Source organism: Suncus etruscus, chromosome 11, assembly GCF_024139225.1.
Source record: "Suncus etruscus isolate mSunEtr1 chromosome 11, mSunEtr1.pri.cur, whole genome shotgun sequence".
In the NCBI taxonomy this organism is placed as follows: Eukaryota; Metazoa; Chordata; class Mammalia; order Eulipotyphla; family Soricidae; genus Suncus; species Suncus etruscus.
In genome coordinates, this window is record NC_064858.1 from 107,493,156 (window position 1) to 107,511,953 (window position 18,798).

Sequence of the window (18,798 nt, forward strand, 5' to 3'; positions counted from 1 at the left end):
TCCATTCTGCTCTCATTCCTGCTCTTCTCTCCTCTTTCCATCCCTGCATGACTCCTGACTGCACTCTAATCTGTGCGTCTGCCAATTGCTTTCCATATTTATCTTCCTAAAACATACGTTGGCTCTTGGCATTCCTTGATCAGAAGCTGTCATCAATCCAAGACACTGTAGACCTTCAATCCCTGGGACAATGCCTTCGTTCTTAAGTACAAACTCCAGCCTGTCACAGGCAACCTGCTTTTATCTAAATCCCACCCGTCCTTCCCACATCCTCTCCCACCATGTCATGTTAACAAAAATAGTCAGCACTTATGTGTACCTTGGATAAAACCTCCTCGTACCTCAACTCAGTTCAGCTGTCCCCTCGATATAGGTCCATTCCACACTTGTCCTGACCTCCAATGCCTAGAAGTCTTTCACACTCCAAGTTCTCCACTTCTCTATTGCCTGAGGTCTTTCTGGGTGGGTAGTGATTGTGGTCTTGGCCTTTAGTGTTTTTTCCTTGTCTAGTCGTGAGCCCCTGGAGGCCAGTGCAGTTCCTCACACCCTTCATAACATACTTCTTCCACAGGGCAAGTTCTTGGTCGTGGTGGGCTTTGTATCTTGGGTGGCTCTTGGGTGGTGCCTTGTATCTCGGATGGATCGGAGGAAAGGACTGCTGTGAAGAAGTTCCTCCTTCACTTTTCCCAGAATTGTACAACAAATGCTAGACAACAGGCATTCAGTTAACCACCAGTGCTGTGTGGAAAGCAGAGAAGAAGAAAAGGTGAAAGCAGGCTGTAGTCTACAAAGTGTGAGCATGGAAGTGGACCACTTGGAAGACACCCTTTAAGTTCATGTTATGGGATTCTCCAAGATCCTCTTGGCTAGTCTCATGGGGACAGAGAGAATTTGGGACATGGTTCTGTCTTGGGGTGCTGACAACTTCTGATGCAAAAAAGATGGGACACCTGCTGCCACCTTTAGAGTACATATAAAATGTGACACAATGCCAAATATTTGTTATACCTGTTTATAGTTTGGAATCACACCCAGAAGTATTCAGGGGCTGCTTCTGGCTTTGTGCTTGAGGGTTGAATTGCGAAGGAGCAAACGGGCTCTGCATGCACCCAGCTCATTGAGCTGTCTCCCCAGTGTATTGTGTGAAATATATACCACCCAAATAAAGCCTCTGACCCTGACATCATAAGACCCACAGAAAAAGGAGAGAGAGAGAGAGAGGGAGTTCTTGGGAGCCAGAGCTGACTTCTCTGGAGAAGAACAATCCAGGTGACCCTTGTGGGAGAGAGGAGGTGCCAGGCACAGACCCCAGGGGCAGAAATGGAACTTGAAAAGCAGGAAGGTCCCGTGTTAACTTGAGTGACATCGGCACAAGATATATTCAATGTGGAAAGGGAAGGAAGCAAGCATAGAAGGCAAGTCCAATGCGTGAGGAATAGCAACTACCCTATAGGTTCCTGGAAGTGATGTTCTAGAAAGTTCTTTGCTCAAAAATGCCTTTCTCTCACGAGGGGAAGATAAACTTTAGAGTGGGTAAGAAGTACCAAATCCTGCAACCATGTTCCTCCATCAAGCGCACCATGTGCCTTTTTGGGAGCATATATCTGTGTGAAAAGTTATTCTCCATATTGAACTTCAATAAGTCAAAGTACAGGTCTAGACTTAATGATGATCATCTTCAAGTCATACTGAGGGGCTCAACTGCTTCCTCTCTAAAGCCAAATGTGGTTCAGAATTGTGAGAAGAAGCGCTGTCAAGTCTCTGGCAGAAAAGAATAGGCAAAAAATGCCATGTTCGGAAGAACTGTTCATGATCTTCACTCAATGTTCTATTCATGTTCAGAAGAAATAATTAAAACTGTTAATAATGGCGTTTGAGGACTTTTTTATGTGAAATCTCTTAGGCAGCCCTGCCTCACCCCGACTTTGCCTCCTGTGGCCCCCAGGTAAATTGAGTTTGATACCCCTGATCTATAGTCTTCTGAAAGAGGCTCTTCCCCACTGCTTTGAGGACTGAAATGTGATTTTCATGGGGGAAGTCTTGGATTTGACAGCCAAAGGTGGAACACATGGCCTACCTTCTCAAAGGGGATTTGGGCTGATCTCTGTAGATCTAGTCTGAGACCATAATCTACAATAAGCATCTCACACATAGGCTGTGTGCGAAGCAGGAGTCAGAGAAGCATTTTTCTTCCAGTGTTTAAGAGCTCCTGCCTTTCCCTGCTGGGTGTAACTGAGCCTGGTTTTAATGGACCCACATGGCTGATAAGGGTAGAGGCATCAAGCAGCAGCAGGATAAAGTAGTAGAATGCTCAGTGGCATGTAGAGATAGTAGAGGGAGCCCATCAATAAGGAAGCAGTCGGTCTTCTAGCAAGTGCTACAAGACTCACCTCGAAATAGAGCTCGCAAGACAAAAATTGGATCTCACATAAAAGAGGCCCCGAATTAGGATGGCGGCAAAGTGGGATAATTCACTCGTTCAGTTTTCTTATCTAAAACCTTTTTTGCTCTTTTTCTTTTTACTGCTTTTCTCAGCTTTGCTCAACATGTTGCTCTTGTCGAACTGAATCATTCCTCATGGTTTTCTGCTGGCCTCAACAGCTCCAGGCTTTCTGGAAGACATGTACATGCTCAGAAACAGGAGATATGATTATATTCTCATGCATAGCAACTGCTCTTCCTTTGTCAGTGAATTAAGTCATGTTTCAGAGGCACCCCAGAACATTTTGTTTTATGTCACATTGTCAGAGTTGGTGCTCAGGCCCTGCCTGATGAAGCCAATAGGTTGAGCAGTATAAAGGCTCACCTCACTTACATGCATCAGGAGTGTTCCTCAAAGGGGGAAAATAGGTTTGATTAGGTTTGGAAAGAGAGCACTGGAGTCCATCCTGTGGGCTCAGGCAGTAGCTAGGGCCAAGTTCATGCTGTATGTCAAACATTTGCATTGGAGCACAAATCAGTCATTCTAGACACTTAGCAGAGCCGCAAACAACTCTGACAGACAAGGTGGCAAATCAGGGAACTGGGGAGCCAGTACAATGATCACATCTGCTCTCCAAATTCAAACCATTGAAAAGCAAGCACATCAGTCTGGGGTCTTTTGCAGACCATCTGAAACTTTCTCAATGACTTTCTCAATGACTCCTAGTGTATCTAACGGAGAATGTATTTATTCATCATATAGGGTTACTATGAAGATTAGAACTGGAGCCTCTGGACTCAGATTCTGAAGTGAATAGCAGTGATGGTGGGGAGGGTGATGGTGGAGCTAAAGCAATGGTGAGAGGAATAAGGGCAATGGTGAGAGAACAAGTGAGGGCCATGATGGGAGAAGGCTAATGCAGATGACAGGAGAAGGGATGAGGTGGGAGTGAAGGCAATGGTGGAATGGTGGGAGAGAGGCAATGCTATTAATAATAGCATTACTAATATAATAATAATAATAAGTAGGAAAGGTCATAATAGTGATGATTTGAGGAAGGAAAGAAAGTGGGGTGAGAGGAGGAGAAAAATGTTGCCCTTCCTGCTCTCAGTGGAAGCAGCGGTTCTGCAACTCAATACAGACTCATATATGTACAGAGACTTTCTTGCCAACTGTAAGGTATTACCCCAAACAGTCATCACTGCAGTGATTGCTAGTGGTCAGCAAGCCTTCGAGAGGCCTGGCTTCTGTGCTCTAGAAGAGCAAATACCACTGCCCTGCACAGCTCTCTACCAAAGCTGGGATGGGACTAGCCGCTTTAGGAGGCAAAAGACTCGCCGTTCCCAGCAACATGAAGGAAATTTCAACAGCCCCAAGGCCAGATGGAACCCATTACTGTAGATTGCAGGGCTCAAGAGGCAAGGCGGAGGCGGAGAGGGAGGTGAAGAACATTGGGGACTTGGGAAAGCCTGCACACAGGATGCAGTTTTTGTTGTTGTTTTGTGTTGCTCTGGGAATAGAAAGCAGATGTGAAGCCTCAAATCTCTAGTTTGTGTTGAAGTCAGGAGGATCAAAGGGCCAGTGAGTCGTGTCACCTGCTCAGAGGATGCTGCTGTGCTGCTGGGGAGGTGACAATGATGGGCGAGGAGAGGGAAAACAGGGAAAGGCCGCAAGGCTGGTGCTCTGAGTGCTCCCTCTGCCTACTGAAGAGCTGAGCTAGACACGGGAAATCATTCAGGTCCCAGGCACGCGGATGTATACAGCAGCTCCTATGGGCAGCTTTCGGAACTGCAGTGGAGCCCGCTCTCTACATGCCAAGACATAACATGACTCAGCCTGTTTCCACCTGGGTCAAGAAACCCAAGTTTGGGGAGATGGCGTCACTTCTCTTGAGACAGCGATGTGATCCCAGGTGGGGTCAATTCCAACCTACTTTTTCTTCTACTGCTTGCCACAGGGCAGTGGAGGAGGGACACTGGCACAAGGAAGGAGACTCGAGTGGAGGGTGTTGGAATATTTCACATCTGAAACTCAGCTCAGAACAATTCAGTCAACCATGATGTCAAAAATAAAATTAAAGAAAAGTTAAGACGCCTTGTAACCTAAAGTGACAACGACACTTGCTTCTTCTGCCTTCAGGCAATCTGCCGCTGGGGAGGTGGATGGATTGCTATGATGTGACTGTACTTTCTTTGTGCTCTGCCACTGGGGACTGAGTAGAGAATCCCACCCCAAGGGGCAGGGAGGGGAACTGAGGGGAAGGTGATGGCCTGGAAGCTGTCTGGGCATCTGAGGAGTTGGTTTGGTAGAGACATGGAAGGCTGGGTAAGGCATGGAACAGAGCTGTGGGACACAGACTGTCAGTCCCGCTATACAAAATGTTCTCTGGTGGGAAGATAGGGTGGTGGCCAAGGCTGGGGCTAGTGTGACAGGCAGGGGGAAAAGGGGATAGCACCTGGAGACAAACCTGGGTGCCAGATCAAAGAGGGGATTCCATTTTAAGATAGAGGGGAGTCATGGGAAATTTTCTTTTCTTCATTTTTAAGGGGTGCCCACAACTGGGGGTATTCTTGGCTCTGAGATCAGATCCAGATCACTTCTAGCAGGGCTGAGGGATCTATACGCATGCAGATGACCCGACCAAGGCATGCCTTTTGCCCTGTAATGTCACTTGCCCCTGGTAACTAACATCTCACTATAGCAAGTGGATTTATTTCCCAAATAACCAAATAGCCAATGGTTGATCCCAATTAATATGACTGCTGATACTGATGTAAATGATACCTCAGCTAACTTACAGGGAAACTCATAAAGATAAGAAAATTTTTTACTATTTAAAGTAATATCTCCCTCCATTATGGTAAAAAAAAAGAAGCATAAAATTCGCCATTTTAACCATTTTATTAATTGGAATTAATTGTATGCACTATTTTATAAATTATTACCACTATATATTTCCAAAAGTTTTTGATTTCTCCAAACAGCTCCTCCCTAAAGGTCCTAAATTTTGAATTTTCTTTGTGTCTTTCTGAATTGGTCCATTCTAAATATATCTTGTAAATGGAAACACAGATTTATCCCCTTGTGAGTGGATTATTTTTTTTCCTCAGAGCATGCTTTCAAGGTTTTCTTTTTCATTTGTTTAATATTTCATCACATCATGATGTTTATGGCCTAGTAATATTCTATTATGTAGTGACATGTTTTTTTATTTATTCATATTAAGTAATGACATAAATTTCAACAATCAGTTGAAACCCTCCAGGAGAGAAGATAACTTGGGGATCACTGCTTACCCTTCCACTATTGCCATGTAAAAGGCCCTTTACTACCCTATCATCTTGTTGGCCACAGTAATTCATTATTTCATTCAGTCCACTGAGGGAGACAGCAATATGATAGCAGGATTGGGAAACCAGCCACAAAGAGACCCAAGAATTCATCACATAAACTAAACATGTAGCCTTGGACAGTTATCTTTCGCAGATAGGGGCTCTTGGAATGGTATTTCTTTATGGAACGTTCTTGAAGCTTCTTTTATTCTATAAGTCCAGCAATGTCCTAAGAAAGTGATAGAACAAATAGCATGTGGAGCAGACTCTCTGGGAATATATATAACTAACTGAATAAATAATCAGAGAATTGCAGAGCTTGGAACTGAAGGTATTTTAGGTCCTACATCTCAGTTTTTTAGGGTACAGGCCACTGTAATTAAAGGCTGAATGGTACTTAAGTTATAAAATAATCTGGAATGTAAGCTCCTGCTTTGAATATTTTTTTTGTCTTTGCACCTAGTATAGAGATAAAATTTTATGGCTGGGCTTCTCATCAGTTCTGTTTGGTGTAGAATTCTTGGCAGCTTCAATAAATACACTTGCATAAATTTAAATGGCTACATACAGGCTCTTGGTATAAATTTTCACGTAGAGTCTATTATAGCAGATATAAGCTGTATAGTTCGTCACAGATGGTGGGCATTGCCTGACACTGCCATGTACTGTGCATGTCTAGGTGTGTGTGCAGGGACACACAAAAATGAAAAGCCAATACAGGATCTGCAGGATGTATCCTGAAAGCTCTATATTGCAAGGTTTCAGTTCTCAAGAAGTTTGTTCTCCTAAATCACCAATATCAACAATTTTGTGATTAAAAAAGTTTATTATTATTTGTTATTATCATAATTATTATCAAGTATAGTTGTATTGTGCCCAGAGAAACTGTACAGGGAATAAAGTGCTTGACTTGCATGCAACCACTCTGGTTTGATCCCCAACTCCACAGATCTCATCTGAGTACTGCCAGGAGTTATACGTGAGCATAGAGCCAAAAGTCAACCTTGAGTACTGCCATGTATGACTCCAGAATAAACAAACATAAGGGTCCAGGTGTATTGATGGTGATTCTTAGTCATAGAACGAAAAGGCTAGCAGCTCAGTCTTCCTTGCATGCCTCAGGCAGAACTGGAATTGGCATCCTCACTTGCCATAATATTTTGGAGAGACCATGGAACTCATCTACCACTTTAGGAGTGTTCAAATTTCCAAGAAAAATAACAACAGAAAGGCAGTGATGACTGTTCTCAAGTAAAATTTTGCGTAGCAGCTAGCTTTAAAGCCAAAAGTCCCCTATTTGGCTGAAGCACTAGCTCACAGAATCAAAGTAGATGCTTTGTAGACCACAAGTCTGGGTTCCATGTCTAGCACACTGAATGGCCTCTGGTGCACTGTCAAGTGGCGAACAGGATTTTGACTCTCACTCAAAATGGCAAAATGCAATATGTGTTTAATAGATTATTGTTCAAATTAGATGCTTTTGTGTGAGTGTGTTTTGGCAGGTCACTGCGTGGTGTGGCTCTCTGACTCTCACAGTTTAAAATTTTGGCTCTTTGTGTCGAACTTGTTCGCCACCCCTGGTCAAGAGATTCTCCAGCACTGGTTCAGGAGGAACCTGAGAGAGAGAGAGAGAGAGAGAGAGAGAGAGAGAGAGAGAGAGAGAGAGAGAGAGAGAGAGAGAGAGAGAGAGAGAGAGACAGGATTTTTTTACGTGTGTGTATTCCCTGTTCACTCCTCATCTTACTGAATCCTGGATTTTATTTAGTGTTAGAACCCTTGGACATCTTTAAATGTAGATTTAGATGCTCCTGCTTTGGTTTAAGTGTAGGGAAAGAGAGCCCCACTTTCTCAGATGTCCCATCATCTGTAACTGTTCCCACAGCAACAATGTGAAAATCCAGTGTCTGAAGCACTGTAATTTTTCCCATGCTCAAATTGTTCTTTTACAGGCAGGCACAAAAATAGACACAGGAGTAAAATGACTTGCCCAGAGAGACACAGAACCAGTTCATGCCAAGATTAGCACATCAGGAGGCAAATAAGTCTCTGTCCTTCTAATGTAATTGATAGGTAGAATATGTATATGTATATAGGAAAAGAATAATGGAATATCTGGGATAGCCTATACTCTGTAGCATCTAACTAGCTCCACGAGTGTTTAGAAGACATCCTGATTTCTGAGAACTGAAACTATCTCGCCAATGAATTCTAAATATATAAATAATCATAGGCCTCCAGTGGCTAGCAGTAGCCAGTGGTAGACATGAGGATGGTGAGAAGAAAGAGAAAGGCAGTTGGGGAAAAAAATACAATATGCAGTAAGGAGACAAAGAACAATGGGTAGCAAGAAGAAGTGATGGGAAGGAAGAGGAAAGACAGCAGCCATCAGAAAGAGAAGATATCGTACCTGCCCCCAGGGAGAGCAGTTTTCTCCATCAAGGGTAAGAAAGTCCTCTAGGTGCCCTAGAAATGCACCACAGCCCATCTGTAACTTTGAGAGTCTAGGGGCTTGTTTCATCACTGCAGTTTTCAGTTTCCCAGACATCTGCAGCACTGCACATGACCTTTCCCTTTCCACTCTCAACACACAACTTTAGGTTGGCTTCCAAAGTTCCCTGGTTCCCATGAGCATCATGAAGGCTGTAGGGTGGATCTATATTGGTTGCATCCTTGATCACCACTGTGACCTTGAAAAATCTAGGAGAGTTAAACCAAACTTTGAATTTAGGTCAGGGGGTGTAGTCAGAGGACCAGGGGCTCTGAGGTATCCGAGAGGCAAGAAAACAGTCATTGATGTCCTTGCTCTTCCCCATTCCACAGAGACTGGCCCTTAGATGATGTTTCCATGGCAACGCAACGCATGTTTGGAAAGGATCAAACAAGCTGTTCCGCGTGTTTACATGTTCTTGTTTGGTTTTTGAAAAAATTTTTTTCTGCAGGGGTGTTGTGGTTAAAGGGTGGAATTGATTCTGTAAGGCACGCATGCCCCTCAGGTCAGCATGTCCTTCCCAACAACAACTTGCACACTCACGCTCACGTGCTCTCAGACCACATTGACAGTTGTGTTCTAGACTGCACCACCAGATTCCTTATTGCTGGCACCCTCGACCCTTTTCTATTCTCTCTCATAGCCTCAATCATCTGATTATGAAGAGTCAAATCTGATTTTGGGATATTTTGGGATCCAGGGAGGCAAGATAACATGAAAAACCTTTTGGGAAATCTTTTTCTTTGCTTGTTTGTTTTGGGGCCACACCCAGTGACTCTCAGGGGTTACTCCTGGCTATGCACTCAGAAATCGCTCCTGGCTTGGGGGACCATATTAGACACTGGGGATCGAACTGAGGTCTGTCCTGGGTCAGCTGCGTGAGAGGCAAACACACTACCGACGTTCTATCGCTCTGGCCTTCCTTTGAGAAATTTTGTTTGTCTAAGCATCTAACTTCCTGAACCCACTATCTTATCATTGTCCTACTTTTTCAAGTGAGCAGGTTAATAAGATAACTTCTAAGAGTCTCTCTCCCTTTGTGTGTGTGTCTCTCTGTCTCTGTCTCTGTCTCTGTCTCTGTCTCTCTCTCTCTCTCTCTCTCTCTCTCTCTCTCTCTCTCTCTCTCTCTCTCTCCATACCAGGCTTGAGTAACTTCTGCCTCAGATAAATTCCCTCAATAGGAACTCAACTTTGGGGTGGGGGGGATGAGATTGTTCCTTACAGACATTTCTTTTCTCTCCTTTCTACACATTCTGCCCAAGCAACATCATCCCACCAGCCTCTCCTGCAAGTTGAACTGCCCTCTGGGCCTCCCTCTGTAGGTCTGATCACTAAGAGCACTGCTGTCTTGTCCCTTGTGCTTCTAAGTCAGCAGTTCTGGAGCTCACCTTTCTCCTGTCTTCCTTTTCCTCGAGTTCCCTGCCGCAGTGAGAAACATCGCCATTCACAGAGTCCCCAGAATTAGAAACCTCAGGAGGAGAGCTGTGCTGTTCCTTCACTACCTCTTCCCCCAACCAAATTACATCTTTTACACCTCTCAGATCCACCTACCTCTTTCCAACCCCTCTGTTCCTACGTCTGTGCGAACCTTCGTGATCTCTGTGGGCAGGGAGTGGAAGCTCCCACTCGCCCATCTCCATGGCCACCCTCATGTCCCAGGCAAGCATCTGATTCTAGGGCACTGGGACTCCATCAGGGGATCAGGTAGGAGGCTGGGTGGCTGTTTGACTTTCCATGGAGGCACCTGGGTATACAGAGGAGGTGGACCCCATTTCCTGGCCTCTGGCATCCATGCATGTCAGCCCTAATCCATCATGAGAGAGAGACTGTGTGGTTATTTGACCACCCCTCATAGCACCCCACCTTTCACAAGGCAGTTTGATTGTGCCTTAGGAACATCCAGGTACTGTCTGATTTGCATTTTAATCCAACATTGTCCATTTTTTTCAAAGAATCAAGACTCCCACCAATAGTGATTTATTCCTAGGTCATGGCCCCAGGTAACCTTCCCCAGAGCAAATTTATAATATTCGAAATGATAGGCAAGGAGGAAGAAATCTGTCTGTGAGAAGCTGATTGAATTCCTCCTCTCTCTCTCCTTTCCTCACCACTGCCCGCGCAGGCGTGTATCAGCACACGGGTCAGTGATTCTTGAACTTCTGTGTTCCTCAGAAATTGTCTGGAAATTGTCTGATGCACATTTGTGAGCTCGAAAAGTTGACCCGCGTTGCTTGATCTGAGTGGGGACCACAATTCTGCATTTTCAACTCTGACAGCTGCAAGTTGCTTTTCCACGACTGGGCTTGATGATGTTCTCCCCACCCCACTAATAAGTGGAGGGGATCCTGCAAGTGTGGAGGAAGGAGGTCTAGGGTCTGGAGGACTACAGTGCAGCAGAGGAGGGAAAAACCAGTCTGGGGGTGAGGTGGTATGAGGGTGAGGAGCCCAGGCCTGCTTGGAGGACCCGAGTGAATACCTCATGGATGGGTGATATTCTGGTGAGAGGTGGTGAGCAGTGATCTGTGAAGGATCCAGAGGCCTCAGCCTGCTGGGGCATTAAGACTCTAAAATAAAAGTGTGTGTGTGGGGGAAATAAAGCACTTAGCCATGAGGAAAGGGAGTGCCTCAGCTCCCACAGGACTGGCTTGCTCTGATTGACCAGTCCTGAGAAGTGCAGGCTCCCAGGAGTAGGAGCTTCATCTTGAATGCAGAGCCCTTCCTCCAAATAACTGGGGATCATGGGTGTGAGGGGGGCACTTCTTGCGTCCCTTTCCTATTCGTGGACCCGCCCCAGTGCCTGCTTCCATCTTTCCTCTGTTTAGCTCTGCTGGCTGTCTGAACAACATGGTTTTCTCAGGAGAGTTCAGAACTGAGGCTGGCGGCAGCAGCTGTTAGCTCGCCAGCATCTCAGTTTCCTTGCAGCCTTCTGAGAGAACTGGGCTAGCTTTCTCCCCAAGACCACATCTCCTCTTGAGGTTTCCTTACTCCAAAGTAGGGCACCCTTTCTGCACTCCTACTGGCGATTTTTCTCCTCTAACCCGAATTGGCTTTCTGTGATGGCAAGACATTATGACCTCTCTCTTTGGGACACACATGAAAATGTTCACGGATGAAATAAATAATTTTCTCCAGGTGTCATTTCCCCCCCCCAACCCTGATATTGGCCTTTGAACAGGGAACATTTGAAGATTAAAAATAAAATCCCCCCAAGGCCCTGTAGATCGGAATGGCACTGGTATCTCTCAGTGGAGTCAGATATTAAGCCTCTGACCTGGGGGTGCCATCCAGTGCCAGCCGGGATTCTGCCTTACAGGTGCACCAGTCTGTTCCACCTACTGTGTCCGATTTGCTGAATTCAGATCTTTCCAAATCCCCAATCTAATCACTTTTCTTTCTCTCTCTCTCCTCTTTTTTTTGTTTCCTAGGAACGAGTGGAGTATCTCTTTCTCATCATTTTTACTGTGGAAGCATTTTTAAAAGTAATAGCCTATGGACTTCTCTTTCACCCCAACGCTTACCTCCGCAACGGATGGAATTTACTAGACTTTATCATTGTGGTTGTAGGGTAAGTTTGCTCCTTTTCATTCTCCCCTAGAATCCCCAGTAGGCACTTATTTTTCTTTCTGTTTTTCTTTTATTTATTAAGTCATAGCCAGGGAAAAGGGGCATTCAGGTAAGAGGAGACACTATGCAAACACGGAAATTGAGACCTGCTCCAAAGGCAAAGAGTGCCTGTGCCCACCATCCCTGTGTTCCTATTACAGTACAAGAGCATGCATGCCTGCATGAACACGTGTGTGCGCACGCGTGCTGAGTCTTTGCAGGGCCATTCAGGTCTCTCTTCCACTCAGGACACTCCTTCCTCCCCGAAATCCCCTGGCCCTTTATAGCCTCAGTTGCACTGAGCTCAGTTGGCCTGTGTGTCTGCCATTCTTGGCAAGGAGTGAGGCATGTGCCCCAGCACTGCAGGATGCCCATCCCTACCTCTCCATGGGCCTCATTCCAAGGTCCCACCAACAAGATTAGTGCGAGAGAAGAAAGTGAGGTCTCTGGAGGTTAAGGTGTAAGTGACAAGATCCACACCAGATGTACTTTTCCCAAATACCCTGCTCGTTCCTCTGTAGCATATGAGGCAAAATCAACATGTGTGTGTGTGTGTTTTTTTAAAGTACATAATGGGTGCTAGAGCAATAGCACAGTAGTAGGACATTTGTCTTGCGTGCGGCCAACCCTGGACAGATTGTGGTTCAAATCCCTGCATCCCCTATGGTACCCTGAGCTTACTGGAGCGATTTCTAAGTGCAGAGTCAGGAGGAACCCCTGAGCACCGCTGGGTGTGACCCAAAAACCAAAACCAAGACAAACAAAGAAACAAAAAAAAATCCACACAAGAATCTTTAAATTGGAAGGGCAGATTCTCCGCCCCCACACCACCTCAGCCCCAGACTTACTTTCCCTCCTCTGTTGCACTCAGTGCAGCTTCCTATAGTCCTCCAGACCCTACATCTCCTCCCTCCTACTTTCTGGGAATGTGCTGGAGACCAAGGATGCTGGTGGGTGAGTTTGCAGCGAGAGATGAGCCCACCCATGGCCCCCTATGCAGTGCTTTGGGAATCTGAAGTCCACCACCAAATATCCAACCCAGATAGGTGTGCCAGATAGTTCAGGGTTCGAGTTTGGCTATGTGATATTGTTAGAATCTAGGAGTACTGGTTGCCCACCCAACCCACCCCAGTAGGTTGACCAGCCAGTGATGCTGGGGTGGTAGGGTGGGGAACGTAATGCCAAGTTTGCAACTAGGGGTCTTGTATCTGTCTATGAGCCATGAAGGGCAGCCCTTTGAGCTCTCTCGCTTTCTCTCTGCCCGCCCTCGCCCCCAGTGAGGAAATCTAAAAGAAGATGTAGACACAATGATCTCCTCACCAAGGCATCCATAACTTCACACAAAGATTCTTTATGAAAGCTCACACCTCGCAGGCCAACATATGCTGTGTAATATGTAATTTAGTAAGATGCAGTTGATGGAGTCCCAGCATCTCATCTATTTTGTAAAGGGAGGGCACCTTTCCAGACTGTTTCTGGAACAAGCTGGCTGCTGGGAAATAGGCCTATTGGTCTAGTGGATCATGTCCATGTTTTCCCTCTAGGCACTGGTCATGGCTGCAAGGTCCCTTCTTCCTAGAGCCTGCAGGTGGGGAGGGCCCTGACACATCGCAGGGAAGACCTCACGCCATGGCTTCTGAAGAGCACCCCTTGTGCCTTATCTCCTGGGAGTGTCTGGTCTTTCCCGCAGGAAATAACACAGGAGAAAATCAGGATCATTTAGGAGTGATTTCCTTGTCTCTGGCCATCTGGACTGCTTATTTGAGCTGCTTGGAGCTGTTTTGGGGGGGTTTCTTTGCTGTCTTTTTTAAGCTGTCCAATTAGTGACATGCTTTGGCCACAGGAACATCAGGGATATTGAGGTGACGTGGGCAGGCTAAAGGCGTCAGAGCTGTGTGCCAAATATAGCTCTGGTGGCTCCAGAGGACTAGAGTGAGGATGTGAATCTAGAGTCTTGACTATTTCCATTCTTTCCAGACTAAACAGAAGGACTCATAGAGCACCTTGAAGTGATTTGGTAAACCTCAGAGATCTTGGTAGCAAATTGTTTTGATGCATAGAAATAGCCCTTGGAATGAGATCCAGTACACCTTTACACATAGATGTGGGTGCCACCCAGAAGCTAATTTTATTTTTGTTTGTGTTTTTTTTTTTAATTTTGGAGTCAGACCCTGCGGTGCTCAGAGACTATTCCTGGCTCTGGAGTAATTTCTGGCAGTGCTCAGTAGTACCAGGGATCAAACTCAGATCAGTTGGATGCAAGGCAAATGCCTTACCACACTATCTTTCCAGCCCCAGTCGGTTGTTGACTTTCTTTATACATAGTCCTTTGGATATGGACTGGGTTGGAGGTAACTACCCGTGATGTTCTGCTCCACTCAAAGACTAACTGCTGCTTGGGAGGCAGGAAGAATAGGAGCATGGCAAGCTCCCGACAGATGTGGAGAGAGGTGGTGGACGCCATTAGCTTCACTCCTGGTCAGCGCCAACTAGTCTGGATCTTTCTTCTCCCCACACACCACCAGCCCCAGAGCTAGACTGTGTGGGATCTTCCCATATATTTACATGAGTCTAGGATGTGGGGCTTGTGAAGAAAGAGACTTGGGGCACTTCTTAGGAGACATTTGTGATTTTTGTTTTGTTTTGTTTTGTTTCTAGGTCACACCCAGCAGTACTCAGGGGTTACTGCTGGCTCTGTGCTCAGAAATCACTCTTGGCAGGCTCAGGATACCATATGTCATGCCGAGGATCAAACCCAGGCCAACTATATGCAAGGCAAACACTCCCCATTGTGCTATCATTTCAGCCCCATTTTTTGTTTGCTTGTTTTGTTTTGCCAAGACACTTTTGGTTGACTGTGGCGCCTAGTAGGGGATCTACTTTCGACCTTGTTCAGTTGCTGGCTCATGGAGACATAGAACCCCTTGCTTTGGATCTCACACATGCCCATTGCTTGCTTCATTATCTTCCCCTTCCAGTATTTCTAAGAGGCTTTTCATCAAGGCTCTTGAAAACTCATCCATCTTACTCAAAAAGTGATCCATTTGCCCTACACAAACGATAGCCGGTTCCTGGTCTTTCACTGCTTCTCCTTCTCCTGCTTCACTCTCTACGTATCTTGGAAAACATATATTTTCCTAGGTTCTTCTTCTGCAGCTACTTGGAAAAGTTTTCTCTGGCTTCTCGCTTCCTACCCATTAGAGACTAGTTTGTCTTTCTTTGGGGTAAGGTGGAATCCATCCCTGCTGTCTGTCTCAACAACAGAGACAGATAGACAGAAAACCTGGCTGGTTTTCTGGTGGCCTGTGACTGAGAAATTTTTTCCTAAAAAGAAAAGTGTTTTCTTCTGCAATGAGGATCTAGTACTGCAAGAGGAATATGGAGAAGGATGTTGATGACAACTCTGTGAGTTGCATTTTCATATTCTTCTCTGGAACCAAGGAATTCTTTTTTTTAATAGTTTATTTACTTATTGATTGATTTGGGGGCCATACCCAGCAATATGATCAGGGGTTACTCCTGGCTCTGTGCTCAGAAATTGCCCCCACAAGCTCCTGGGTCCACATGGGATGCCAGGAATCAAACTGAATCTATCCCAGGTCAGCCTCGTGAAAGGCAAATGCCACACCACTATGATAACTCCCTGGCCCCAAAGAAACTCCCAAGGAATTCTTAGTAGAACCATTTCCCCTAAAAATTTCCTCTAGCCACAAAAGCTCTTGCTATACCACCATCTTCCTCTCCAGGGGTCGGCCTTGCCTTTCTGACTCCTCGGCTCACTTAATCTCTTTGTTCTTTTGAAAAATCTGTATCAGCTAAGAAATGGTCAGATACGGTCCTGAAGACACTCCAGTAATCACTCTCGCCAGGTTCTGGAGGCTGGGTCTGGCACAGAGTAACGGTTTCACCTTCTGATGTCTAGAGGCCAATCCCTAAAAACTAAGAAAAACATTCTGGACCCTCTCTGAAATTTCTATCCTTCCAAAAGAGATTCTTAAGGAGTCTGTATGCAGTTGGGCAAGAGTTCGTGAAGAAAGTGGTCTAAAATGTACTGCCTTCACAGACTATTTTGTGAACATCTTGTACTCTGATAAGTCTATTGCTAGCTTCCAGGAAATACTCGGACCAAATGTGGTTCTGATTTTTTTTTTTTTTGACAAACTTGCAGACTGATCTCCATTTCCTAAGGTCTGTAGTGATCCAGATTCAGCAGAAAGAATATTCTTTGTGGAGAAAAGAGTTCATTTCCCCCATCTTGGCTATCTCTGCCTGGGGTCAAGATGTTGCCAGCTACAATCAGAAACCATTGAAATGCCAAGCTGAGGGGAAAACATGGAGAGATTTTAGATGTGATCTGGCTAGGGTTGTCAGATTTATCTTGGATGTCGAATCCATTGCACAAACAAAGCCTTACTCAGAGAATTCATGCATAAAGCATCCGAGGCAAGTCACTGTTACATATGTGGAAAGGACGCAGAGATCAGCGCTCTGCTCTGGTCTAGTTTCCCTAAAAGTTTCTCAAGAAGTCCCATAATGCAGTTTGATGAGCCATGATTTAGTCTGATCTGTTTGTTGATGAACTCTGCATGGATCTGAATATCTACAAAACTAGGTCTTCAGATGAAGTCTCCTGTTTCCAGATCAATTTCCAGAGACATGAGTGTGGAAGAGGTTTTTGATTTTCCTTAAGATATAAGTTGCTTCTGCTTGTGTTTACGTTTAAGTGGATGCCCAGTTATGAAGTTATGCTACAACTGCTCTCTCCTGGCTCTGCTGACCAAGACCATGCACAATTTGCCAACATGAAACGGAGTCACAATAAAAGGCATGAAGGATAGACCTCACCCTTGCCTTCTCCTCCTCTTGTGTTTGGCTCTAATAAAAAATTACCCAAGTGTTTGATTCTCTTGCCTAGATGGTTCTTTACATCTTCTGGCCCCTGCTTACTTCCTCATCCACTTCTGCATCCTTCCACAGAGACTTCCATTCTATGCAGCGATGTCCATCCAGGCTCAGCAAACACTATCTTTCATGAGCCATGTTCCAGTCTGAACGTTTGCAAACTACAACTCCCAACTCTTTGACTCTGCATGGATATAACTAGCTGTATATAAAGGAGAGTGTCAGAGTGCACAGAGCAAGCGAACCAAGTTCTACCCTAAATCCTTAGTGTTGTTCCAGGCCCCTGTCTGTCCTTACTCTGTCTCTTCCAAAGGCCCCGCTTTCTTAAATTCTGGTTCTCAGCCACCTTTGCCAGAGGCCCCTTGCATGGAGGAGAAGGGCCTTGTTTTCCCTCATTTCTGCTTTCACTCCACTGTCTCTTTCAACTCCACCGCAGTTGTGATGTATTCGTGTCAGCTCTTTCTGCCTCACTTCTCCGGAGTGGGCTTCTCTACAGATTTTTTTCACTCATTTCTCATTCTTTGAAGAACTGAACTCTTGGCAGACTCCTTGACTTCCCAAGTCTCACTACACCTGCCATCATTTTCCAATGGCTTCTTGACTCTCTCTTGTCTTGTTCCTCAGAGACCATGTCTCAATCCTCTCTGAGCTGCTTTCTCCCAAGGTTATATACCTTTAGGGCTGCTACACCTGCTATAACTTAAAACTGCTTGCCTGCTCCCAATGTCCTTCTGCTTCCGGTGGGACCGTGGTGTCTTTCCTGAAGGGTCACATTGAGCTGCGAGGTGCTTGGAGGCTGCTTTAGGAGTCAGCATCATGGTGGAAGACATGAAAAGGAAAATCAAGAACTATCAGACTGCCCCCTTTGATAGTCGCTTCCCTAAACAAAACCAGACCTGGAACTGCTGGCAGAACTACCTGGACTTCCACTGTTGCGAGAAGGCAATGAACGTCAAGGAGGGTGACGTCTCTGTGTGCCAGTGGTACCAGCGTGTGTACAAGTCCCTCTGTCCCATATCTTGGGTGTTGGTGTGGGATGACCACAGGGCTGACGGCACATTTCCAGGGAAGATCTGAACTGGCTCCACCCTTTGTCCTTTTCCCAGGATGCTGAAGGACCAGAACACTTTGGGATCCCCACCCTGGGGTTCTGACTCTTGACTTAACTAATAAACACTTAATTCAATAAATAAATAAATAAATAAATAAATAAGCAAAATAAACATCTCGAACAATCCCATTCAATTTTCTCACTCACTCTCTCTAGAACTCTGACTTCAATGTTTCATTCACCCCACTGCGTTCTCTGTTCTCCCAAGTTTATTTCTGCGCCTCCTTCCAACCATCTTAGATGCCATGCTCATCATCAGAAATTTTCATCTGAATTTCTATTCAACCTTTCAGTGCCAGGGATAGAACCGAGGGCCTCACCTATACAAGTCAAGTGATCGCCACCAACTACATCATGAGTGCCTTCTCTAACTTCTTATTCCCCTCTCACTTGCTATTCTCACTTGGAAAGTCTTAAGTTCTAAATCCAAACAAATAGCTGTTTGGTTTCTGAAGACATGCCACTGAGAGGGGTAAAGAGACATCTATGACTGAGAGGATGGTCTCATCTTACATTTGTGAGCAACCACTGAAACTAGCCTTGGGTGTTTCCAGATGATCATGCTTTATCCTACTCTACCAATCACTTGCTTTGCGATTCTTTTATAGCCCTTAAGCTTCTGCCAGCTCCTTTTCTTACATGTGGAGTTGAAGAGCCTTGCTACCTGTTTCCCAAGAAAACTGGTAGACTCAGAAGAGACTTTTTGTTTGTTTGTTTTTGGGTCACATCCAGCAGCGCTCAGGGGTTACTCCTGGCTCTATGCTCAGAAATTGCTCCTGGAAGGCTTGGGGATGCCGGGATTCAAACCACTGTTCTTCTGCATGCAAGGCAAATACCCTACCTCCATCTATCTCTCCAGCCCCTCAGAAGAGACTTTTTCTATGTTCCTACCCCATGTTGAGGCCCCTATCACATGGCCTCCTACTCAAACTGTAATCAG

General features: G+C 45.5%; 2 protein-coding genes across 2 annotated transcripts in view; both read left to right on the forward strand.

Annotated features, from left to right (window-relative positions):
• CACNA1C (calcium voltage-gated channel subunit alpha1 C) overlaps nt 1-18,798 on the forward strand; it is a 657,609-nt gene that overhangs the window by 427,243 nt on the left and 211,568 nt on the right. The window contains exon 4 of the mRNA XM_049783035.1: nt 11,668-11,807. Coding sequence (XP_049638992.1) covers nt 11,668-11,807 — 140 coding nt within the window. The remainder of the gene's footprint in view (nt 1-11,667; nt 11,808-18,798) is intronic.
• LOC126022354 (cytochrome c oxidase subunit 6B1-like) lies at nt 17,482-17,927 on the forward strand. Its single transcript, XM_049783238.1, has one exon. The coding sequence runs from the start codon at nt 17,564-17,566 to the stop codon at nt 17,822-17,824; it is 261 nt and encodes an 86-aa protein (XP_049639195.1). The 5' UTR covers nt 17,482-17,563; the 3' UTR covers nt 17,825-17,927.

Coding starts and splice junctions, on each gene's coding strand:
- LOC126022354 (XM_049783238.1), top strand. CDS start 17,564: ATGGTGGAAGACATGAAAAGGAAAATCAAGAACTATCAGACTGCCCCC.